Raw genomic sequence first — 27170 nt, 5'->3', positions numbered from 1 at the left:
GTCACTTAAATGCCTAAGACCCTCCAACAGCTTCCCATTGTACACAGAGTAAATCCCTGAATAATCTGGCCTAAGTCCCCACCTGGCATTCTTCCCATTCCTCACTACATTTATTCACATTTGTTCTTCTCTCAATTTTCACATTTCCTAAGCGCTTCCCATCTCAAGGCTTTGGCACTTACTGTTCCTTCAATTTGTACCAACCTTTTGCCTTCTCATTCTTCACATTTCAGCTTAAAAATGCCTCTCGCAAAGTCACCTTCTCCAATCACTTTTTGTAAAGTAGTCTCCCTTTTTATTCCCTTCCTTCATTTCCTTTTCGTTTTCTTCACAACACTTCTCAGAATTTGCAACTATTATGTGTTGCTTTACTTATACTTTAGGCTGTTTCTCTTATGAGAATTAAACCTCTATAAACCACACGCTACTTACTATTGTAGCCCCAGCATACAGCAAAATACCTGGAACGGCTCAATAAAGATTTGTTGAATGAAAGTACTTAGAAAACCACTTGAATATTTCCCCCATTGTTCAATTTTCAAAAAGAAACAGATTTTCTTGGCGGTATCAGGACTATTTTGTTTACAAGTAAAGGAAGCCCATTTACGATGCAGATACAGAGATGGAAATAAAGATGCAGAACTACTAGAGAATGGACTTGAGGATAGGGTGAGGGGGAAGGGTAAGCTGGGACAGAGAGAGTGGCATGGACATATATACACTACCAAATGTAAAATAGATAGCTAGTGGGAAGCAGCCGCATAGCACAGGGAGATCAGCTCGGTGGTTTGTGACCACCTAGAGGGGTGGGATAGGGAGGGTGGGAGGGAGGGAGACGCAAGAGGGAAGAGATATGAGGACATATGTATATGTATAACTGATTCACTTTGTTATAAAGCAGAAACTAACACACAATTGTAAAGCAATTATACTCCAATAAAGATGTTAAAAAAAAAAAGATGCAGATACAGGATTCTCTCAGGAAGCTGAAGGGCAAAGGTACAGATGTGTCTTAGGAAAGAACTCAACACAGGAACTGGGGTACTGTAGGGAACCTGGAGATTTTACCCTACTTGCAGGCTAACAAGTTAGCCTGCCACCGTTACATTCTGGCAGAAGACAGAAGGTTCCTGAGTCAGAGACAAAGAACAATATATCATTCATACCCATAGCAGTAGCCAGAGTATCAGCATTTGCACTGGTTCTGAGCTCCAGTTCCCACAGGGCGACATGAAGAGAGCCAGGTGGTGCTTACACACCCAGTGTGTTGTGTTACAGGTGAGAAACTCCAAGTTTAGGGAACCCAAATCTTTTATAATGGGCAGGATGCATGCCTGACCTTGGCCCTGGGAGGAAACATTATTTTTATTGTATTGGATCGTAAACAAACCTGCTTTTTGCTACAGAGAGACATTATCTTTATAGTCCAAGGTTGTTTGTTGTATAAACATCCTCGAAAAGATAATCCAGAACAAGGGTGGCAGTGCCTCACTCACAAGATATGCAGAAATACAAGAGATCCAGGGAGAAATGGCTCCCACCAGGCAGGTGAGGGGGACAGGATGCCCTAAGCCCAAAAAAATAACAGACATCCACCAAAATCTCCAGAGCATGGTAGCTTTTAGAATGGTTGTGGGAATAAGTTTAGCACTTTTTACAAATGAATTCAGGGAATATTTACTAGTTTTTATCTTATAGAACCTTACCATTAGAAACTGTTTTTCTTTTTTCTTTTTTGGCTGCGTTGGGTCTTCGTTGCTGTACCCGGGCTTTCTCTAGTTGTGGTGAGCAGGGGCTACTCTTCGTTGCAGTGCAAGGGCTTCTCAGTGCGGTGGATTCTCTTGTTGCAGAGCATGGGCTCTAGGCCCGCGGGCTTCAGTAGTTGCAGCACGCGGGCTCAGTAGTTGCCGCACTCAGCCCCTAGAGCGCAGGCTCAGTAGTTGTGGTGCACAGGCTTAGTTGCTCTGCGGCATGTGGGATCTCCCTGGACCAGGGATCGAACCTGTGTTCCCTGCATTGGCAGGCAGATTATTAACCACTGTACCACCAGGGAAGTCCCATAGAACTTGTTTTTCTTTAAAAAAAAAAAAAAAAAAAAAAAAAAAAACTCTTCCCAAAAGGTATAGAATATTTTGAAAACAATATTAATGTGTTTTCACAATAATTGGTATGGAGGAAAACAATTTAGATTCCTGGCGATGATGATTTGAAGTAATTCTTTAAAACTAATTTCACTTTTAAAATTTTCTTTTTCCAAAGAGTATACTGTGGGGACTTCCCTGGTGGTCCAGTGGCTAAAGACTCCACACTCCCAATGCAGGGGGCCTGGGTTCAATCCCTGGTCCACATGCTACAACTAAGAGTTTGCATGCTGCAACTAAAGATACCACTTCCACAACTAAGAGTTTGCATGCAACAACTAAAGATCCCACATGCCGCAACGAAGATCTTGCACGCGGCAACGAGGATCCCGCGTGCTGCAACTAAGACCCAGTGCAGCCAAATAAATAAATAAATATTTTAAAAATAAATAAATAAAGAGTATGTGTGGCAAAGGGTATTGTTTTATGTTTTTCCTCCTAAAGGGAATCTGAACTACTCTGATTCTGTATGAATAAAAACAAAACTTGGAACATTTATAGCTGTCTTTTTTTTTTTTTTTTTTTTTTTTCTTTTTGTGGTATGCGGGCCTCTCACTGTTGTGGCCTCTCCCGTTGCGGAGCACAGGCTCCGGACGCGCAGGCCCAGCGGCCACGGCTCACGGGCCCAGCCGCTCCGCGGCATATGGGATCCTCCCAGACCGGGGCACGAACCCGTATCCCCTGCATCGGCAGGCGGACTCTCAACCACTGCGCCACCAGGGAGGCCCATAGCTGTCTTTAAAAGAAATTCAAGGCAGTACTAAGGGACTTAAATGCCCTCATTTAATCCCTCATGACCATTTCAGATTTTTTAAATTATGCTTGTACATGAATTTGAAATTCTGGTTACCCAGAACTCGGTAGATGAAGAAAGTCATATAGTCTTAGGAAATAAACCAGCTATCAGAGTAACCTTATTCTATGATTTCTCTCCAGTCAGTGATTATGGAATGGTAGTTTGTAAACAAATCAATGATTTATTTACTGTTTCTTCAGTTACACTTATTGATACGTATATCTTAGATGATGAAACCATAAAATACTGAATTAATCAGTTTAATTCACTTTATAGAGAACTTAGCATACCAGTTGAGTGCTTAAATATTAGCTAAATTAGAAAATGGTCCACAAATCAATTATAGAACCAAGATTTTCAATCTTAACGAAAGACGAATACTTAGAAGCACTATTTCCTCTAATTTAGTGTTAGTACTTTTTTGTTGTCTATCTCTGAAATTTAAGAAAATATATTTTCTTTTTCCCCTTTTTTGTCCCATTTCTAACCCAAGAAAAACTAGAATTTATTTCAGCTATATTTAGCAGTAGAGTTAATCTGTAATAGCAAATTTAAATAGAACAAATTACATGTTATCTTTTATAAAACTGAATATATTCTTTTCTTTTTTAATTTACTTAATTTTCTTTCTTTTTGGTTGCATTGGGTCTTCATTGCTGTGCACAGGCTTTCTCCAGTTGCGGCGAGCGGGGGCCACTCCTCCTTGCGGCGTGCTTCTCATTGTGGTGGCTTCTCTTGTTGCGGAGCACGGGCTCCAGGTGCGCAGGCCTCAGTAGTTGTGGCACGTGGGCTGTAGAGCACAGGCTCAGCAGTTGTGGCGCGTGGGCTTAGTTGCTCTGTGGCATGTGGGATCTTCCCAGACCAAGGCTCAAACCCGTGTCCCCTGCGTTAGCAGGCGGATTCTTAACCACTGAGCCACCAGGAAAGCCCTGTTATGTGTACATTGAAAACCCAAAATATTTGAGGACCTGATGAAGTTGATGTGCTAACTATTGCCTTTCTGCCCATAATCCCTTCCTGGAAATACTATAGGATTCTGTTCACCTCTGCCCGCACCACCACCTCATCTTGTTCTCCCACAGTGGACTAATCTTAGCCTAATAATACGTGAGTCTAATATTATGTCACCCAAGAATCTGGAATTGAGACCCTGAGAGACTGAGTGATTAGGTCACAGCAGGCACACAAATGTCAACAGTTGTTACAGTACCAAACAAAAACCCACATGTAAACTGATGTTGTGAAGAGAACTCACAAGCCATGAGTAAGCAGAAGTTTTGAGAGAGAATTAGGGGAATGGAGCAACTGGCAAACACGCAAGAAGCAGAGAAGAGAGGGCTCTTGTTAAAATGTAAATCAGGTCATGTCACTCTTCAGCTCAAAATCTTCCCTTTTCTTCTCATTTTAGCTGGAGTAAAAGCCAAAGTCTTTACAAGAACCTAGTAGGTCCTATAGACTCTTTCCTCCATCCCTCTGACTTTCATCTTCCAAGACTCTCCCCATCACTCACTCCAGTTTAGCCACATGGATCTTGTTCTTCCTTGAAGCCAGGCACATTATTGCCTCAGGGCCTTTGTACTTGCTATTCTGTTGGCATGCTCTTCCTAAGTTACCTGCATGTCTTGCTCTCTCACCTCCTTCAGACCTTTGCTCAAATGTCATCTTCTCTGCAATGCTCTCTCTAACCACTCTATTTAAAATTTCAATACCACCCCTGCCCACATTCCTTATTCTCTTCTCTGATTTATTTTTCTCCATAGCACCATCATCATATGGCTTACTCTACATTTTAATTATGTGTTTATTGTCTGTCACCCATCAGTGAAATGTAAGCTCCTTGAAGTCAAGTCTTTTTCCTCTGATTTTTTTGCTATATACCCATTGTCTAGAACAATGCCTGGTACATAGTACGTGCTCAATAAATATGTTGGATAAATAAATGAATGACTCATTAAAGGAGATGGAGGACATTTTCTTGGTTTCTTACTTTGTAGTTCTGTTCCTCAAGTGGCCTGACCACACTGTATTACCTACTCTCCGATGTTATAATACAACATGTTTTTTTAACTCATTAGATTTTTTAATAGTTGACATATACCACTGGTATTATAATATACAGAAAAATCTTTTTTTTTTTCAAAATGAGCACACATGATACACAACTATAATGCTTATTTCTCTTACATGTTTTGGCTTCATCATCTCTGACTGCTTCTTAATACGATAGCAATTTTGTAATATTAATATCTCAAGTGATAACTGGAAGATAATTTGATCTTGTAGCTAATACAATTTATCTTTTTGCTGTTATTATTATTAAAAAATTTTTTTAACATCTTATTGGAGTATAATTCCTTTTCATTGTTGTGTTAGTTTCTGCTGTATAACAAAGTGAATCACCTATACGTATACATATATTCCCATATCCCCTCCCTCTTGTGTCTCCCTCCCACCCTCGCTATCCCACCCCTCTAGGTGGTCACAAAGCACAGAGCTGATCTCCCTGTGCTATGTGGCTGCTTTCAACCAGCTATCTATTTTACATTTGGTAGTGTATATATGTCAATGCCACTCTCTCACTTCTTCCCAGCTTACCCTTCTTCCTCCCCGTATCCTCAAGCCCATTCTCTACACCTGCGTCTTTTTTTTTTTACATCTGCATCTTTATTCCTGTCCTGCCCCTGTGTTCTTCAGAGCCTTTTTTTTTTTTTTTTTTAGATTCCATATATATGTGTTAGCATACGGTATTTGTTTTTCTCTTTCTGACTTACTTCACTCTGTACGACAGACTCGAGGTCCATCCACCCCACTACAAATAACTCAATTTCATTTCTTTTTATGGCTGAGTAATATTCCATTGTATTTATGTGCCACATCTTCTTTATCCATTCATCTGTCGATGGACACTTAGGTTGCTTCCAAGTCCTGGCTATTGTAAATAGAGCTGCAATGAACATTTTGGTACATGACTCTTTTTGAATTATGGTTTTCTCAGGGTATATGCCCAGTAGTGGGATTGCTGGGTCATATGATATTTCTATTTTTAGTTTTTTAAGAAACCTCCATACTGTTCTCCATAGTGGCTGTAACAATTTACATTCCCACCAGCAGTGCAAGAGGGTTCCCTTTTCTCCACACCCTCTCCAGCATTTATCGTTTGTAGATTTTTTGATGATGGCCATTCTGACCGGTGTGAGGTGATACTTCATTGTGGTTTTGATTTGCATTGCTTTAATGACTAGTGATGTTGAGCATTCTTTCATGTGTTTGTTGGTCATCTGTATATCTTCTTTGGAGAAATGTCTATTGAGGTCTTCTGCCCATTTTTGGATTGGGTTGTTTGTTTTTTTGATATTGAGCTGAATGAGTTGCTTGTAAATTTTGGAGATTAATCCTTTGTCAGTTGCTTCATTTGAAAATAGTTTCTCCCATTCTGAGGGTTGTCTTTTCATCTTGTTTATGGTTTCCTTTGCTGTGCAGAAGCTTTTAAGTTTCATTAGGTCCCATTTGTTTATTTTTGTTTTTATTTACATTTCTCTAGGAGGTGGGTCAAAAAGGATTTTGCTGTGATTTATGTCATAGAGTGTTCTGCCTATGTTTTCCTCTAAGAGTTTTATAGTGTCTGGCCTTACATTTAGGTCTTTAATCCATTTTGAATTTATTTTTGTATAATACAACTTTTTAATATCTCCCCTTTTTTACTTTTACTTTTTGTTTGTTAAACATGTCAATATTTACATGGTTCCAAAGTCAAAACCATGTTACAAGATAAATTCTATTTTGTTGATGAAAAATTAATCAATCTATCTAAAAAAGAAATGGAAATTTTTATTTGAGCCAAATTGAGGTTTATAACCTGAGAATGGCTCCTCAGAAAGCTCTGAGAACTGTTCCACCTACTAGAAGTCAAAGTACAGTTATGAAAATTTTTTGAGACAGAAGGCTGTACATTAAATGATGTATTATCAACAGTTTACACAATCCAGATCTGCAAGTACACAGTGGTGGATCATTGAGACCCCTTTAAAAGATCAAGAAGGAATGTAATCTTTAAAAGAGTTGTCTGGTTGGTGCTAGGAGAATGTTGCTCTTTATGGTTGAGCAGGTATTTCTGCTGATGGGAGCTGTGGTTGATGCATAATGCAGATACACTGTGCACAGTGAGGGGAGAGAGGAGGCCAAAGGGCAGAGAAAATTTTTTTCATGTTTAAATTTTTCTTCTCTTGCCATAAAATATGAAGTTTATTTCACAGTTTCTATGCCCTTCACTCTGTTTCCTCCCTCCTCATTGGGTCACCATTTTTTTAAATAGATCTTTGGTTTAGGCTTCCATTGTTTATTTTTTATTTATATGTATATTTTGTACATATATAAGCATATATATATATATATTTTTTCTATCCCTCCTGATGTTGACACTAAGCACCATTCTGAACAAGTTATCTTGGAGACATATGGATATTTTTCTCTTTCCTTTTTATTGAGGCTTAGTCCTCCATTATGTGGATACTTCATGATTTTCTCAACTAGTCCCATTTGATAACATCAGGGTTGCTCTCAGTCTTTTGATATTACAGATAATGGCATAAAAGTAGTAAACTGCCTTGTGCATATTTCTGTTCATATTTTTTCCAGTTTCCTTTTGGAATCGATTCTTACAAGTGAGATGAGATTAAATTGAGATTATTCAAGTGGTTTTCTGTTCTTTGCAACCAACAAGTCAAGATTAAAATAGCTACCTATCCCTGAAGGCCCATCTGAAATCACACTTCTTCTGGGAAAGTTCTTATTATCTCAAGCAGAAAGACTCCACTTCTATTCCCTTAATACTCTCAAAAAAAAAAACAAAAAACAGAGGATAAACAAACACACCAAAAAAGCCTTTATAGGGCCTCCCTGGTGGCGCAGTGGTTGAGAGTCCGCCTGCCGATGCAGGGGATACGGGTTCGTGCCCCGGTCTGGGAGGATCCCATATGCCGCGGAGCGGCTGGGCCCGTGAGCCATGGCCGCTGGGCCTGCGCATCCGGAGCCTGTGCTCCGCAACGGGAGAGGCCACAACAGTGAGAGGCCCGCATACCGCAAAAAGAAAAAAAAAAAAAAAAAAAAAAAAAAAAAAAGCCTTTATATTCTCTCTTGTCCATATGGCTCACATGGCACTTTTCACATGGTTCTTTGTATGTATTGTTATCTTGTGTACATTTCATCCCCTTAATTGGACAATAAGCTGCTCCAGAGCAAGGAGCACAGTCCTTATGATCTTTATCATCCCTGGCCCTTAACAGTGTACCTTGAACTAGTAACAGTGACCGAATAAATACATAGAGTATAATCCAGCATACAACAATGCCCCATATAAAACTGTCCATTTAGAGATATGCCTCACACAACCCACCAGAATAAATCTCATGTCAACTGAATAGTTGAATGTAAGAATTCTAAGAAACTATAAGAAAAAATGGTGTGATATTTAGCATTTGTTTAGAAGTCAGGGAAAGGACTGTCTGAACTTTGTGGCTTTAAGCTAGACTGACCCAATAAATATGAGCCTGGAGCCCTCTAGCCCATCATTAGGGATCTTCTCACATAGCTCCTGCCCATATTCGCTGCTCATGGTACAAATCCTGGCTGGTTAATTGCTGGGCTGACCCTTCAAGGGATGACTGAATGTTCTTGCCCAAATATAAGGCTTCAGAGCCAAGCCCATTACTACATGTGGAAGATCTGGCAACTACATTATTGTGCTCAGGGAGCACATCCGCTTCTGTGTGGAGGTGGTGGCTTTTATCAGCCTTTTGACTTAAGTGTAGGAGGAGTTGTCTTATCTGCCTGGAGTCTAATAGGCTATGCCCACTCTTGGAGGGGACCTTGTGCAACATTATGATGTAGCTCTGAATGCATCTGTGGTGGAGAAGTAGAAAAGCATCTCTTTTATCCTGCCGGGTGGAGAGGTTGAGAAATTTATCGCCTTCCACGCACACTGCAATCCCATCTTTGAAAGCAATACGCATTGCCCTGCTATCCCATAGAATACATGCCCTCTTCCTGCCAGGATCATTGCCAGCAACACCATGATCTGTCCTGCTGCCAATGCACAGCAGGATTTCGGTGGTTTTCTCAAGAGTTGTTTACAAAAATATCACATCATAATTTGGGTCCAGTATTGAAGGACCAGAGGATGCTGAAGCAGAACTGCGAACTGACAGCTGTGTGTGACTGAAGGTTGCCTGAATACCTGGACACATCTCCTGATCAACTGATGGGGGCTGCAAAAACCAGCAATAGTGAAAGTGCAATCGATTTGGGAGAATAGTGATGGTAGTAAAGAGGAAACAAGTCTTCCATAATGCTGCGGTGGACAACCATGCCGACAGACAGAGCAGCTCTGTTTGAACTGAGAGCCACTTCTTCATGTGCAGGTGCCCTATCTGAAGGAAACCATACCCACTGATAACAGGGGAACCACCTGTGCCATGCCCTACTACTCATCTCTTCCCTGCCCGACACCCTACCCTCATTTCTCTAGACTGAAGTGCAGATGTGAGATGAGAGCTATCTGGTTTCCAGGAACTTTGGGGAGATGGAATCTGTTTACAGATCGACACAATGGTGGACTCCTGTGCATCAGGGAGCTCTGAAGAGCAGGCCCTAGGCCAACATATCTGGTTACCAGTGTGTCCCAAGACTAGAAACTCACAACCCAGACAGGCAGCAGCATCACTGGCCCTTTAAATGCAACTCTTCCACCCACACAACCCGCTAAAAAGCCTGCAACCACTTAGCTTTAGCAGAGAATCACCCCTCTCATCTACTGTTGAGACCATTCCTCCTATTCTCATCTGTTTCCCTGGCTCTACACTTTGTCTTTTGATATCTGCTTTTGTCTCGCTTATTTCAGGGCCAGTTCAATTTTTCCTTCTCTCATGTATAGGCCTAGGACTCCTGCCATTAAATTCTGACCTTTAAATCTTCCTGCTTTGTTGATTGTGGTGATAATATTACTGCCCTAGGTAAAAGACTCCCTCTGCTAAATTCTTCCCCATAAAACTCCTACAAGCTAGTCTACCAGCCTTTCCAGTAAGAAGCTCAGATGCTGAAGCTTCATCTTAGTAAACTGCTGACTGGGGGCGGGAGGGACATGGTCTTCAGGACCCTTCCACTGACCTCTCTGGAGTATCTGGAGTACTATCGGAGTAAATGGCCTACTAGGAAGTCTTTTGAGCAAGAGATAAAGGAATTGCTTCCCTCTCTAAGGAACAGATTGTTTCAATGTGTTGAGTCCCAGAGGTGCTGAGACTTCAAAACTGGCAAACTTGCTCTTAGAGCAAGAGGATCAAGTTGTTGGGTATCATAAAAGCAATAACCCTTGCTCCCAATCCCCACCCCAGATGGTAGCTGACTGAGGTATCAATATTCTTGTAAGGAGAACAATGGAGAACTCATCTTGGTCATGAACTATTGGAGATTATGAGTGCGGATTCTGAAGTCCTACCACCTGTGTTCAAAACCAGCTCTACTACTTCCTGGCTATGGGATTCTGGGAAATTATTTAACATTTCTGTCTCAGTTTCCTCATTTGTAAAATGAAGATGATGATACTAATAGCTGCTGCCTCAAAGGACAATTGTGAGTTTTAAGTGAATTATTACGTATCATAAAGGTGGTCAATAATTGTTAGCTACTATTATTGGGCTAATTCAAAAAGACCTAGATATTTACAGAATTACACTTCCAGGGTACACATAACTTTGTTTACATAAGGATGATGATGAATGAGAAAGGAAATTTCTAGATGTGCTTCAGCAAATTGAATAGGTGATTATGTCTTTCTGTCTGTGTAATATTCCAGGAGTATCCCATAGACTCAGGAATGGAAGTCTCTACAACTTCTTAGATAGAAGAGTAACTGTATAAATATCTCTATGACAACTTAGTTTACTTTAGCTTAATACAAGCCTCTGTTCATAGCCTATTATCTCTCTAACATCTCTAAGTCAATACTCAGAATAATATGTTTAAAATTTTAGATCAGATTACTGTGATTTGTATCAACTTGGAGATTTAGATGATTCTTAAGTTTTCTCCTATCCTTGAAAGGTAGGTTCTCTAGAACATCATGGATATCCAGAAGTGGTTCATATTCTACTTTTCCAACTTCACTATCTGATATACTACTTAAAGAAAGGAGGAAATAATAAATTTTATTTAACAATCTTATCTTCCCTCTTGCTACCACAAAAAGGGTGGGAGACTAGGTATTGTTCCATTTGGGGTTAAGACGGCAGCCTTCTAAGAGTCTGAGAGCCTGTTTACCTCTGCCCTTATCGTGGACCTTCCCATTTTACATCAATGTAATACATACCCCCAACAGTGTGATAGGGGGCTACCCTTGGCCAGAGGACCTTCTTAAGGAAGTGATGCCTGCCATTATGGTCACTTTTGAGGCATCCTATAACTTTAAGATTAGATCGATGCTGACTGGAAAAATTCTAGGTTCAAATCCTGTGCCCCTATTCTTTTTGTCCCCAAGATTTCAATTCAGAATTTCTTATACACATAGCCTTTAAAGGTCTTGAGATTCCTTCTTAAAGTTGCATGTGCCAAGACAGTAAAGAAGAGCCCTCTTGATAGACCAGAGGGAGGTAGATCTTTGGGAAGAATGATGGTGAGGAATAGGTGAGACAGAACATGTAGGAAATGAGTGGTCCAGTGTGTGCCTGTGAAGACAAAATAAATGTACTGGATAGTAAAGCTTTCTTCAAAGAATTTGCACATTTTTTAAACAAATGCAAATATTTCTGTAAGTGCCTAGCAATTTCTAAATTCCTTTTGGGCATGTGCTCATATGTGTGCACCCGTACACACACACACACACACACACACACACATCTTTGTTTAGGATTTTAGGATTGCTAAATACCTTTAAGCCATTGAGTAATAGTTTATTTACTTAAATAATTTTAGTGGCTGTAATATTTTCCACTTTGTCGGGAGCTTCACCCAGAGGTAACATACAAGTAGAAACAAGTTATGGAAAGGGACACACTTGCTTAGAAAAAAAGCAACTCCTTCGTCCAGGAACAAAGCAAGCTTATCAAAAAGACAACACCTGAAGAGCCAGTTGGGATAATTGTGCATACTGCAGACACCTACTAGCTTTACTCCTCATGTCTACCTGAGGGTCACTTTTAGAGTGACTTTTAAAAAACATGCTCTAACACTTTTGAGTCACCAGAGAATTGTAGTTAACCCGAAAAGACAGGTTTAGGATGGAATGGAAGTATTCTTGTCCTCATACGTCTCAGTGAGAACCTAAGACTTTCTCTCCTCAGCAATTCTTTTTTTTTTTTTTTTTTTTGGTACGTGGGCCTCTCACTGTTGTGGCCTCTCCCGTTGCGGAGCACAGGCTCCGGACGTGCAGGCTCAGCGGCCATGGCTCACGGGCCCAGCTGCTCCACGGCATGTGGGATCTTCCCGGACCGGGGCACGAACCCATGTCCCCTGCATCGGCAGGCGGACTCTCAACCACTGCGCCACCAGGGAAGCCCTCTCCTCAGCAATTCTTAAGGGCTGTTGGCATTCAGGATGTGGAGAATGACCTAGTTTTGAAGATGACATATGTAGTGTGACATGTTGCTCTTTTTTTTTTTTTTTTTTTTTTTTTTGCGGTACGCGGGCCTCTCACTGTTGTGGCCTCTCCCGTTGCGGAGCACAGGCTCCGGACGTGCAGGCTCAGCGGCCATGGCTCACGGGCCCAGCCTCTCCGCAGCATGTGGGATCCTCCCAGACCGGGGCATGAACCCGTGTCCCCTGCATCGGCAGGCGGACTCTCAACCACTGTGCCACCAGGGAAGCCCACATGTTGCTCTTTTGAAAGAGGAAAATATAATTAAGAAAATCAACCATTCAACATTATTAGGAATCTCCACTTTAATGATTTGAGACATAATAAACGCATTTATCTGAAATTCACTCAATCTAAATCCATCCATTCATTCAACATTTACTGAACACCTACCACACAGTAGGCACTATTCTAGGCACCAAGGATACATCAGTGAATCCTGTTTTCACACAGTTTACATTCTACTGGGGAGAGATAGGCAATAAACAAAGGAAGAAATAGATGATGTGTCTGAGGAAAAATGAAACAGGCTAAGAGGATGGGGAATGATAGGGATGCTATTTTATGAGGGTCATAATAATGAGGATAGTGAACTTAGGTGGTGATATTTGAGTTGAGGTCTGAATGAAGGGAGAGAGTTAGTAATATGACAGTGTGGAGGAAGAATTGACCCTAGATAGTGGGAATAACAAGTGCAAAGTTCCTAAAGTAGAAATATGTTTGCAGGTTTGAAGAACATCAGAAAGGCCAGTGTGGCTGGAGTAGAGTGATGGAGGGGAAGAATAGGGTAGTCAATGAGATACCTGCAGAAGTTGCCAAGTATCAACTGTTTTAGGCCAAGGAAAGGATTTGGGATTTTTAAGTATGTTGGAAATCAAGTAGAGGATCCCTAGCAAAGAAGTGACCTGATCTGACTTACACAAAGGATCATCTGGTTGCTCTGTGCATCACGGATTGTAAGCAGCAAAGTGGAACAGCCCATTAAGAGAATACCACAATAAGCTACACAAGAGAAGATGGCAACTTGAACTACAGCTGTACCAGTGGTGGTGCTAGGAAGTATTCAGGCATAGTTTGAATATAGAGCCAGAATGAACTGTGTAAGGATCAGAGATTAAAGTCAAGTACCAGATTTGTGGTATAGCTAGGATCTGCCATCCAGTGTTCTGATGCTCCATTCATTTTTCCACATTACACCAACCTCTCCTTGCCCCCATGAACTTCATAATGTTATGTGAACTATTCTTTTCAAGGAATATATTTGAAATGTTCTTGTTACAGAACCTGGCTAGCTGGGATCTATTTCACAAACTATTAAATGCAAGTGAAAGTGCTATACGTGAAGCAGCCGTGTTGTTTAACCCTCTGGTGACTAGTTCAGATGTGCCAGAGACAGCAATAATATTTAGATGTGCATTATATAGATAATACAATTATTGTGATGCAAAGATATCCTTTGACTAGGTGTGCATAGCTAGGAAAATATTCTACTTATTTATTTATTTAGGCAGCTCCGGGTCTTAGTTGCAGCACGCAGGATCTTCACTGTGGCATGCAGACTTCTTAGTTGGGGCATGCGGACCCCTAGTTGCTGAATGCATGCAGGATCTAGTTTCCTGATTAGGGATGGAAACTGGGCCCCCTGAGTTGGGAGCATGGAGTCTTAACGCACTGGACCACCAGGGAAGTCCCGATATTCTACTTATTTATAGTTGGTCAGCAAACGTCAAAAATACTCAATGCTTTTTTTTTTGCTATGAATAACCATCTATCTGGTCCTTGACCTATCAGAATTTACATTCCTCATAACTTTCAACAAACCAGATATTCGATGTCTACTGTGTCAGACACTCTACTAGACATGAAAAACTAAAATGAATGGTCCCTTTTCATCAGGTACACAGCCAAAAACAATTGAAAGTGATTTAGAAAAAGAAGCAAAATTTTTAAAAGTGCAGACACCTGTTGCAAACTATTGATCAGGCAATGCTAGAGTAAACAGAACCACTAGATCGTTGTGGAATTGTCAGGAAAAATTATCCTAGATGGGTGAGCATGAGTTTTAAGAAAAGGAATCAAATTTAGCAGAGTTTTATGAAAAGGAATCAGATTTGGTAGAACATTCTAAGTAAGGAAAATATAGCACAAGAAGGCTAAAGGGTAGAAGCAAGTATGACATGGCATGCGAGTCCACACCCAGGTGTATGTAATAGGACTGGATCATTATTAGCAAAGGGTGGAGGAGGCAATTAGAGGAAAGCTGCAAACATAAACCAGTAGTTCACAACTGATAACTCAAGAGCAGTGAATGTGATCAAAACAAAGAATTTAGGTGTTTTGTTTTGTTTGCTGTCAGCAGTATGAATTATAAACGGGTGCGACTGAAGGCAGATTCTTAGTCATACTTCTCTCAGCATTCATCAGTATTTGTCAACATGTTTATTAAGTACTTTCAATACACAACTTTTTTCAAGACTATGAAAAAGATTTTCAGAAGAAAACGATACAAAGAGCAGATTCTGCATCAATTAACAGACAAAGTTGAAAGAGGAACAGTTTTCTATCGCCGCTTCCATGCCATTGTGCAGTAAACTGCCGTGAAGTCGGGAAAACTATTCTAGATAATGCCTTTAAAGTGCACAGTGTCTCCCCGTAGTAGGCACTTAACAATTTATGGTTACTATTTTGACCTTAGACCTCTCTTAACCATTGCGATTCTGCTTTCTCATTTTCAGAGGAATAAATGGGTCACAGATGGTCTGAGGATCCTGCCAGCCCCGACAATTTCCTATTTCAAGGAGGCATCGAATAAATATTTGCTGAACAAACAGACGAAGCAAACTGTCTCTCCACGGAGCCGGGCAGAGCGCCCACCAGGGAACCAGCCGGGAGGGAGGACAGGCTCGGATGCTGGACCTAGAAGCGGGTGCTCATCCAAGGCCAACAGGCGGGGTTGAGGGGAGAGTCTCGATTTGCAATCTTAGCCCCACCCGCCGCCAAGTCCACACTCCCCTCGGGCCCCGCCTGCGGCCGTAATCGCTCTTCTCAGCCACCAGGGCAGCGACCCGCCTCCGCCGACGCTCCGGGCCGCCCCTTCCGGTTTAAGCCCCGCCCCACAGGCCTCGCCCGTGGCCCCGCCCCTCCGCGAGACAGTCGCCGGGTCCTCTCAGCGCCCGCTGCCGGCCGGTCCACCTCCCCGACGCTCTGAGGTCACCGACGGGGCCGGGCTGAGGGGGGCGGAGGGACAGAGGGAAGATGGCGGCCGAGCCCGGATATTGGCGCCGCCTCCTCCAATTCTGGAGCCGGCGCAGATGAGGCGGCTCGGCTGGGGCCAGCGGCGCGTCGGAACCGGAGCAGGCGGGGACCCTGGCAGTGGGGCCTGGCCCTGATATATGCCGGCGCCTTGGCTAGAGTGAGCGGCGGCGGCGCCTCTTTCCTCCGGCTCTCTCCCTGTCGCTGTGAGTCTGAGCGGGTGGCGGGCGGCCGAGGCGGCGGGGCCGGGATGGAGGACATTAACTCCAATGTGAACGCGGACCAGGAGGTGCGGAAGCTGCAGGAGCTGGTGAAGAAGCTGGAGAAGCAGAACGAACAGCTGAGGAGCCGCTCCGGGGCCGTGCAGGGCGCCGGCTCCCTTGGGCCTGGCAGCCCGGTTCGGGCCGGCGCGTCCACTCTCTCCTCCGGAGCGGCGTCCCCTAGGGGCTTCCCCTTGGGCCTCAGCGCCAAGTCGGGCTGCGGGGCCGGGTCGGGCCCGAGGCGGACGAGTAGCGAGGAGCTGCGGGACGCCACCTCCTTGCTGGCAGCGAGCGAGGGCGGCTTGCTGGACGAGGTGGAGCCGCTGCGGCCCGAGGAGCTGGAGCGCCTGTCAGGCTGGGAGGAAGAGGAGGAGAGCTGGTGAGCGCGGGGCTCCGGGCCGGAGCTGGGCGGGGACGGGCCCGGGGGCGGAGAGCGTCTTCCGAGGGTCCCCTGGTAAGACACCTCGCTTTGTGTAGCGGGGTCCGCTCTCTGATTCGTGGTTTTCTTGCTTTGGCTGCGGAACGGTCAGCGAGAGTTGGGGGTTCGAGGCTTGGGAGAGGAACAGGCTTTGTAGCTAGTTCTCCTCTGGGTTGGGGACCCTCTGAGCTTTGGACCCCGTTGGGGTCTGGGGGCTGGCACAACCTAGGAAGGGCTGCTCGCCGTGGGAGGAGTCGAAGATGGGAAACTGCTTTGTAGGAAGGGATCCAGCTTTGTGTGAAATACTGGCTTTCGGATGGCGGCCTGGGCATTTTGGGTGTGATGAGGTGTCACCCGGTGCGCGGAGCAGACCAGGGTAATCTAAGTCCGGACAGTGGTCAGTGTTTTGGACCCGTGGGAGATGGGTACATTTCTGGCGGCGATGGGGAGACCGTGTGGATCAGCACTCCCCCTTGGGTAGTAGGGTGAAGCTTGCTTTGTGTGAAGAGGGCAGAGGATGGTGCTGCTTTGTGTGACGAGTCAAGGGTGGAACAAGAGCCCTGGCTCTCATTTTTTAAACAAGAATTGGGTCTGGCATTTTTCGAAGCTGTGAAGTGACAGTTATCTATCCTTCATTTCCATGTCATCCTAGGGGCAGAGAAAAACAGCCGTATTTAAAAATCTAAACCGAACTGTATTGTCATAAGCTACTTCTTGATAAAATTGTGACCCACACCGTAATATCACTTCCATATATAGAAAGGACATGAGAGGCAGTTTCCCTCATGTTTTATTGTAATTGCATAAAGATGTCAACGGGAAATTCTTAATTTGTCTTAATTTATCCTTTTTTAAAGTTTTAATTTTTAGCTAAAGTATCTCTGCTCTTTGTTGAAACTGAAACTTCTAACTTAGTGAAGTTGAAATCCTTCATAGACTCCGGTTTTGCAGGGCTGCAACCCTTACAGAGTGTACTGAGGTAGTTAAGAGCTTTGCCTGGATTCAGGTCCTGGCTCTGCTACTTAGTAGCTGTACAGCTTTGGGCAAGTTAATCAGAGCCTCATTTTCTTCCTCTGTTTGATGGAGAAGATAATAGTTCTTACCTCTGTAGAGTTGTGAAGATTATGTGAGATAATCCATGTATGCTTTTAGCATGGGTCTGGTATATAAGCTCTGTGAGACTAGCCACTATTACTCTTAAGCCTAGTTGTTTAAATCAAGAAATATTTAGTGAGTGCTTTCAGGATCTTGAGGGAGGTTCTTAAATGTTGATTCCTGTTCATTAAGGAAGTTATAGTCTTGTTGGGAGCCAAGTTTTACGGAGGAATAAAGAAATGAGCTAGGAAATACACAGTGAATTGCTTAAAAGAGTGATAGGGACAAAAAGTACTGAGAGTGCTCAGAAATTGAGAAGAAAATAATAGTCTAGTTGGGGCAAACTTTGAGGAGAGGTGGTTTTGGAGCCTGAGGCTGGGGAAAGAGTGGGAAGGGCATTTCATGCTCTGACAACTGCTAGAGCAGAGTCAGAGGTATTTGTAACTCTCAATTAGAAAGGTTTGAGTTACAGAGATGCTCTTGAATATATGATGTCAAGCCTTTATTTTATTGCCAAGTGATACCAAATATTATTAGAACTGACTGTGGTAGTGACAGTTTTCATATTAGTGTGAAATCACGTCCTTACAAAGGAATCCTAGGTATGTATACACTTTAAAAGAAGTCGGAATCATCTAAATATCACATGCCTCTTCCAAGTGATGATGATAATGATGCTTATAATAATAATGAAGATTAGCTGCACTCATTAGCCCATTTTAGACTATGTATTCTTAGAACACATTGACTCCCCTTGGAGAAGCTGATTAAGTCTTTTGCTGCTTTGGTTTCTGATCACTGTTTTTGTTCAGGTAAAGCAAATCTTTTAAAATACTATGCCAGAAGTTTCTTTTGGCCAATTGGTTCCTGCTTACTACTTTGATCCTGGTTACATATCTTGATGTTATAGATGTCCTGTGCTTTTTCTGAAAAGATTTGTGTGAATTGAAAGTTTGAAAATCATATTTAAAGTGCTTTGGAGTATGTGTATGGAGTATAAATTATAAGGGATGGTGGGTGTTAGTATCAGTGAGAGAAAGATTTAAAGAGTCAAGAGTTTTTCTTAGCAGGCTGAAAGTCTACTTTCTGTAACTTATACCCATTTCCTTCGTTTTCATCTAGAGGAATGTTTTTTCCCAAATGTGTACCACAAAATGCCAGTCCTGAAGGTGTTAGTAGATATTGTGTGAAAAAAATAATTGTGGGTCTGAGATCAAATATATCTGGGAAAAACGAGGTTCAACAACAACAACCAAAAAAACCCACCAGATTTCTTTAATGCTGGGCTTTTTTAATATGCTAATATGTATTGAATATAGTAAGTCTCTAAGTGGTATGGTTTGTTTCCTAAACTTATTTGCACTCCCAAGGAACTAGTATCTTTAGAACACACTTAGAAAACAGTATTGTATTTACAGCAGTGGCTTTACGGTTTTTGTTTTGTTTTTTTCTCAATCCCAGCTTCATGATAAATACATTTTATACCATAGCCTAGTACACACATGTTTATGAATAATTGAAACAAAAGTTTCACAAAACTATACTTGGTATATGTGGTAAAGCGCTAATGTTTTCTGTTCTGTTTCTTTAGGAAAAAAATGCTGGTTACAGCCCACTGAGCTGATGTGGTGACCCATTAATGGCCAATTATCAGTTTGAAAAATGCTCTTATAGAACAACTCAGAAAAGTCTAGAGAAGGGAACTAACCTTATTGTGTATCACAGTGTGTCAGTCTATGCCAGGCAACTTATAAACATTTTTACACTTAATTGCATTTAATTTTTATCCATTTATGAGGTAGGTATCAGTTTTTAGGTAAGGACACTTCTCTCTCTAAGCATCAAATAACAGATGGTAAATGATGGAGTCAGGATTTGAATCTAGGTCTTTATGACATCATAGCTTATGCTGTTTCCACTATATTTTGCTTTCTCCAAGTCTGATTCCTTTTCCACATGAATGGCCCCTTATGATATTTGAATACTACCACCATGACCCTGCTGACTCCTCCCCACCACACACTCTGAGCATTCTCATCTCTTCTTCAGAGTAATACAATCCCAGTTTACTTAATCATTCCTTAGATAATGTAATTCTCTGATCTTTCAACTGTGGTCACTTTTCTCTTAATGAATTCTGGTTGCTCCTTGTCATTAAACGTGGTACCCAGAACTGTACTCATAATTTTAGATGACATTTGACCAGGCAGTGTGTGGTGGATATGTCTTGCTTGAGGTAAATGCTATTATTTTGAAACCAAATCTTTCATTAACTTTTAATTTCTGTTATTTATGCTTAAAATGAGTGAGTAGTTTCAATTACACTCCATATGTTTTATACATAGGCTGTTACACTAAGTCTTCCTAACCCTGGTTTTCTGTAATGAATTTTTTTAGCTTGAATATTAGGCTTTTATATTTCTTTTTTTTTTTTTTTTTTTTTTTGCGTTACGCGGGCCTCTCACTGCTGTGGCCTCTCCCGTCGCGGAGCACAGGCTCCGGACGCGCAGGCTCAGAGGCCATGGCTCACGGGCCCAGCCGCTCCGCGGCACGTGGGATCCTCCCAGGCTGGGGCATGAACCCGCATCCCCTGCATCGGCAGGCGGACTCTCAACCACTGCGCCACCAGGGAAGCCCTATATTTCATTTTGTTAGTCTTTATTTAGGCATTTAATATCTGTTCCTTCCAAATTTTTTTGTCATTGTCATATTTCATAGGCATACCTACTGGGTTTTCATTTAAGTTGTTGATAAAAATATTAAAATGACAGAATAAAGGGCTCTGAAGTATGCAGCTTGACTAGACTCCCTCCAGATTAATGAACATCATTAATCAACTCACACAGTGGTTGTTCAGTAACTGTTAGTACTACTTATTATTATCAAGCCCATATGCCATTTTGCCTGTATGGATATTATGAAAGATTTTGCCAAGTGGCTTGCTATAATTAAGCTATATGGTGACTTACAGAGTTCTTACCTTCAATGAAGTAAACTTATCAGCATAGACATTGCAGTTAATTTGGTTTGACTTGTTCATGATGAATCTTCTGGGTTTTTCCTATTCTAACTTTACAAACATTTTGTTTAACCTAGTTTTGAATTTTGCAAGGAATCAGTCTGGTCTGGAATTTCTAGACATTGCTTGTTTTTCTCTTTAGAAATTATCATATTTTGTCTTATCTGGGCTTTTAGCTTGCCATAATATTGATATTTCAGTTCAACAGATTTCAGGTCAACAATAATTTGGTGATAAAATTTCAGTTATCTTCCATTATTTGGAAGAGTAGACTTAAACCTGTTTCAAGCTACCTTTTGGCTTACTGTGTATCACCTTGCCTCATTTGAACTACAATTTCCCTCAATTTAGCCTCCCCAAAATTCCAAGTTTATAGTTCAGTACTGTCAACTACATGCACATTGTTGTGCAACAGATCCCCAGAACACTCCCATCCTTCATGACTGAAACTCTACACTCGCAGAAGAGTAACTCCCCTTCCCCCTGCTCCTGGCAAGCTGTGTTCTACTGTGTTTCTATGAGTTTAACCCCTTTAGATACCTATGAGTAGATCATGTAGAATTTGTCTATTTGTGACTAGCTTGTTTCATTTAGTATAATGTCTTAAGGTTCATCCATGTTGTAGCATATGACATGGTTTCTCTCTTTTTGAAGACTGAATAATATTCTGTTATAATATATAACACATTTTCTTTATCCTTTCATCTGTCGGTGGACACTTGGATTGCCTCCATTTCTTGGCTGTTGTGAATAATGCTGCTGTGAATGGGAACCTACAAATAATCTGTTCAAGTCCTTGCTTTCACTTCTTGTGGGTATATACCCAGAAGTGGAATTTTTGGATCAAATGGTAATCTATGTTTAATTTTTTGAGGAGCCACCATACTGTTTTCCATAGCAGCTGCACCATTGAACATTCCAACCAGCATTATACAAGAGTTCCAGTTTTTCCATATCCTTGCCAACACTTGCTTTGATTCATTCTGAGTTTTTATATGGTGTGAGGTAGGAGTCCAATGTCATTTATTTTGGATGTGGATATCCAGTTGTCCTTGTACCATTTGTTGAGAAGACTTTTCTGTTCTGTTAAATTGTCTCTGTACCCTTGTCAAAAATCAGTTGCTCAGAGATTGGTTCAGATGGTGGAGTAGAAGGACGTGCTCTCACTACCTCTTGCTAGAACACCGAATCACAACTAACTGCTGAACAACCATTGACAGGAAGGCACTAGAACTCACCAAAAAAACATAACCCACATCCAAAGACAATGGAGAAGCCACAATGAGATGGTACGAGGGGCACAATCACAATAAAATCAAATTCCTTAACTGCTGGGTGGGTGACTCACAAACTGGAGAGCACTTATACCACAGAAGTCCACCCCCTGGAGTGCAGGTTCTGAGCCCCACGTCAGGCTTCCCAAACTGGGGGTCCGGCAATGGGAGGAGGAATTCCTAGAGAATCAGACTTGGAAAACTAGTGGGATTTGACTGCGGGACTTTGACAGGACTGGGGGAAACAGAGACTCCACGCTTGGAGGGCATACACAAAGTAGTGTGCACATCGGGATGCAGGGGAAGGAGCAGTGACCCCATAGGAGACTGAACCAGACCTACCTGCTAGTGTTGGAGGGTCTCCTGCAGAGGCAGGGGGTGGCTGTGTGTCACCGTGAGGGCAAGGACACTGGCAGCAGAAGTCCTGGGAAGTACTCCTTGGCGTGAGCCCTCCCACAGTCCGCCATTAGCCCCACCAAACAGCCCAGGTACACTCCAGTGTTCGGTCACCTCAGGCCACACAACCAACAGGGAGGGAACCCAGCCCCACCCATCAGCAGACAAGCGGATTAAAGTTTTACTGAGCTCTGCCCACCAGAGCAACACCCAGCTCTTCCCACCACCAGTCCCTCCCATCAGGAAACAAGCCTCTTAGATAGCCTCATCCACCAGAGAGCAGACAGCAGAAGCAAGAAGAACTACAATTCTGCAGCCTGTGGAAGGAAAACCACATTCACAGAAAGATAGACAAAATGAAAAGGCAGAGGACTTTGTACCAGATGAAGGAACAAGATAAAACCTCAGAAAAATAGCTAAATGAAGTGGAGATAGGCAACCTTCCAGAAAAAGAATTCAGAATAATGATAGTGAAGATGATCCAGGACCTCGGAAAAAGAATGGAGGCAAAGATTGAGAAGATGCAAGAAATGTTTAACAAAGACCTAGAAGAATTAACAAACAAACAGAGATGAACAATACAATAACTGAAATGAAATATACACTAGAAGGAATCAATGGCAGAATAACTGAGGTAGAAGAACAGATAAATGACCTGGAAGACAGAATGGTGGAATTCACTTCTGTGGAACAGAATACAGAAAAAATAATGAAAAGAAATGAAGACAGCCTAAGAGACCTCTGGGATAACATTAAACGCAACAACATTCTCATTATAGGGGTCCCAGAAGGAGAAGAGAGAAAGGACCCAAGAAAATATTTGAAGAGATTATAGTCGAAAACTTCCCCAACGTGGGAAAAGAAATAGCCACCCAAGTCCAGGACGCACAGAGTCCCATACAGGATAAACACAAGGAGAAACACACCGAGACACATAGTAATCAAATTGGCAAAAATAGAAGACAAAGAAAAATTTTTGAAAGCAGAAAGGGAAAAACGACAGGTAACATACAAGGGAACTCCCATAAGGTTAACAGCTGATATCTCAGCAGAAACTCTACAAACCAGAAGGGAGTGGCACGATATACTTAAAGTGATGAAAGGGAAGAACCTACAACCAAGATTAATCTACACGGCAAGGATCTCATTCAGATTCGTTGGAGAAATCAAAAGCTTTACAGACAAGCAAAAGCTAAGAGAAATCAGCACCACCAAACCAGCTCTACAACAAATGCTGAAGGAACTTCTCTAAGTGGGAAACACAAGAGAAGAAAAGGGCCTACAAAAACAAACCCAAAACAATTAAGAAAATGGTAATAGGAACATACATATCGATAATTACCTTAAACGTGACTGGATTAAAAGCTCCAACCAAAAGACACAGGATTGCTGAATGGATACAAACACAAGACCCATCTATATGCTGTCTACAAGATATCCACTTCAGACCTAGGGACACATTCAGACTGAAAGTGAGGGATGGAAAAGATATTCCATGCAAATGGAAATCAAAAAAAAGCTGGAGTAGCAATCCTCATATCAGATAAAATAGACTTTAAAGAATGTTATAAGAGACAGGGAAGGACACTACATAATGATCAAGGGATCAATCCAAGAAGAAGTTATAACAATTATAAATATATATGCACCCAATATAGGAGCACCTCAATACGTAATGTAACTGCTAACAGCTATAAAAGAGGAAATCGACAGTAACACAATAGTACGGGGTTGGGCGGGGGTTAACACCTCACTTACACCAATGGAAAGATCATCAGAACAGAAATTAATAAGGAAACACAAGCTTTAAATGACACAATAGAACAGATAGATTTAATTGATATTTATCAGACATTCCATCCAAAAACAGCAGATTACGCTTCTCAAGTTCACATGGAACGTTCTACAGGATAGATCACATCTTGGGTCACAAATCAAGCCTCAGTAAATTTAAGAAAATTGAAATCATATCAAGCATCGCTTCTGACCACAATGCTATGAGATTAGAAATCAATTACAGGGAAAAAACGTAAAAAACAAACACATGGAGGCTAAACAGTTCTTTGCTAAATAACCAAGAGATCACTGAAGAAATCAAAGAGGAAATCAAAAAATACCTAGAGACAAATGACAACGAAAACACAATCCAAAACATATGGGATGCAGCAAAAGCAGTTCTAAGAGGGAAGTTTATAGCAATACAAGCCTACCTCAAGAAACAAGAAAAATCTCAAACAATCTAACCTTACACCTAAAGGAACTAGAGAAAGAAGAACAAACAGCACCCAGAGTTAGCAGAAGGAAAGAAATCATAAAGATCAGAGCAGAAATAAATTAAATAGAAACAAAACAATAGCAAAGATCAATAAAAGTAAAAGCTGGTTCTTTGAGAAGGTAAACAAAATTGATAAACTGTTAGCCAGACTCATCAAGAAAAAGAGGGAGAGGACTCAAATCAATAAAATTAGAAATGAAAAAGGAGAAGTTGCAACAGACACTGCAGAAATATAAAGTATCCTAAGAGACTACTACAAGCAACTCTATGCCAATAAAATGGACAAACTGGAAGAAATGGGCAAATTCTTAGAAAGGTATGAACCAGGATGAAATAGGATGAAATAGAAAACTAGGATGAAATAGAAAATATAAACAGACCAATCACAAGTAATGAAATTGAAACTGTGATTGAAACTCTTCCAACAAATAAAAGTCCAGGACCAGATGGCTTCACAGGTGAATTCTATCAAACATTTAGAGAAGAGCTAACACCCATCCTTCTAAACTCTTCCAAAAAATTGCACAGGAAGGAATACTCCCAAACTCATTGTATGAGGTCACCATCACCTTGATACCAAAACCAGACAAAGATACTACAAAAAAAAGAAAATTACAGATCAATATCACTGATGAATATAGATGCAAAAATCCTCAACAAAATATTGGCAAACAGAATCCAACAACACATTAAAAAGATCATACACCATGATCAAGTGGGATTTATCCCAGGGATGCAAGGATTCTTCAGTATATGCAAATCAATCCATGTGATACACCATATTAACAAATTGAAGAAGAAAAACCATATGATCATCTCGAGATGCAGAAAAGGCTTTTGACAAAATTCAACACCCACTTATGATAAAAACTCTCCAGAAAGTGGGCATAGGGGGGACCTACCGCAACATAATAAAGGCCATATACGACAAACCCACAGCGAACATCATTCTCAATGGTGAAAAACTGAAAGCATTTCCTCTAAGATCAGGAACAAGACAAGGATGTCCACTCTCACCACTATTATTCAACATTGTTTTGGAAGTCCTAGCCACGGCAATCAGTGAAGAAAAAGAAATAAAAGGAATACAAATTGGAAAAGAAGAAGTGAAACTGTCACTGTTTGCAGATGACATGATACTATACATAGAGAATTCTAAAGATGCCACTAGAAAACTACTAGAGCTAATCAATGAATTTGTTAAAGTTGCAGGATACAAAATTAATGCACAGAAATCTCTTTCATTCCTATACACTAATGATGAATAATCTGAAAGAGAAATTAAGGAAACACTCCCATTTACCATTGCAACAAAAAGAATAAAATGCCTAGGAATAAACCTACCTAGGGAGACAAAAGACCTGTATGCAGAAGAGTATAAGACACTGTTGAGGGCTTCCCTGGTGGCGCAGTGGTTGAGAGTCCGCCTGCCGATGCAGGGGACACGGGTTCGTGCCCCGGTCTGGGAAGATCCCACATGCCGCAGAGCGGCTAGGCCCGTGAGCCGTGGCTGCTGGGCCTGCGCGTCCGGAGCCTGTGCTCTGCAGGGGGAGAGGCCACAACAGTGAGAGGCCCGCCTACCGCAAAAAAAAAAAAAAAAAAAAAAAAAAAAAAAGACACTGTTGAAAGAAATTAAAGATGGTAGCAACAGATGGAGAGATATACCATGTTCTTGGATTGGAAGAATCAATATTGTGAAAATGACTGTACTACCCAAAGCAATCTACAGATTCAATGCAATCCCTATCAAATTACCAATAGCATTTTTTACAGAACTAGAACAAAAAATCTTAAGATTTGTATAGAGACACAAAAGACCCCAAATAGCCAAATCAGTCTTGAGGGAAAAAAACAGAGCTGGAGGAATCAGGCTCCCTGACTTCAGAAGTATAGATCAATGGAACAGGATAGAAAGCCCAGAGATAAACCCATGCACCTATGGTCAACTAACCTATGACAAAAGAGGCAAGGATATACAATGGAGAAAAGACAATCTATTCAATAAGTGGTGCTGGGAAAACTGGACAGCTATGTGTAAAAGAATGAAATTAGAACATTCCCTAACACCATACACAAAAACAAACTCAAAATAGATTAGAGACCTAAATGTAAGACTGGACACTATAAAACTCCTTGAGGAAAACATAGGAAGAACACTCTTTGACATAAATCATAGCAAGATCTTTTTTGATCCACCTCCTAGAGTAATGCAAATAAAAATAAAAGTAAACAAATTGGACCTAATGAAACTTAAAAGCTTTTGCCAAGCAAAGGTAACTACAAACAAGACGATAAGACAGCCCTCAGAATGGGAGAAAATATTTGCAAACGAATCAACAGACAAAGAATTAATCTCCAAAATATATAAACAGCTCATGCAGCTCAATATTACAAAAAGCAAACAACCCAATCCAAAAATGGGCAGAAGACCTAAATAGACATTTCTTCAAAGAAGACATACACATGGCCAAGAAGCCCATGAAAAGCTGCTCAGCATCACTAATGATTAGAGAAATGCAAATCAAAGCTACAGTGAGGTATCACCTCACACCAGTTAGAATGGGCATCATCAGAAAATCTACAAACAACAAATGCTGGAGAGGGTGTGGAGAAAAGGGAACC

General features: G+C 41.5%; 1 protein-coding gene across 3 annotated transcripts in view; it reads left to right on the top strand.

Annotated features, from left to right (window-relative positions):
• Positions 1–15970: 15970 nt before the first annotated feature.
• Positions 15971–27170, top strand: part of SLAIN2 (SLAIN motif family member 2) — a 74741-nt gene continuing 63541 nt past the window's right edge. For all 3 annotated transcript variants that reach the window (XM_081250334.1, XM_081250333.1, XM_081250332.1), the window contains exon 1: positions 15971–16450. In XM_081250334.1, coding sequence (XP_081106460.1) covers positions 16062–16450 — 389 coding nt within the window. In that variant the 5' untranslated portion in view covers positions 15971–16061. The remainder of the gene's footprint in view (positions 16451–27170) is intronic.

Source organism: Mesoplodon bidens (assembly GCF_964165515.1).
Source record: "Mesoplodon bidens genome assembly, chromosome: 1".
In the NCBI taxonomy this organism is placed as follows: domain Eukaryota; kingdom Metazoa; phylum Chordata; class Mammalia; order Artiodactyla; family Ziphiidae; genus Mesoplodon; species Mesoplodon bidens.
This window is presented reverse-complemented; position numbering and strand designations above follow the sequence as displayed.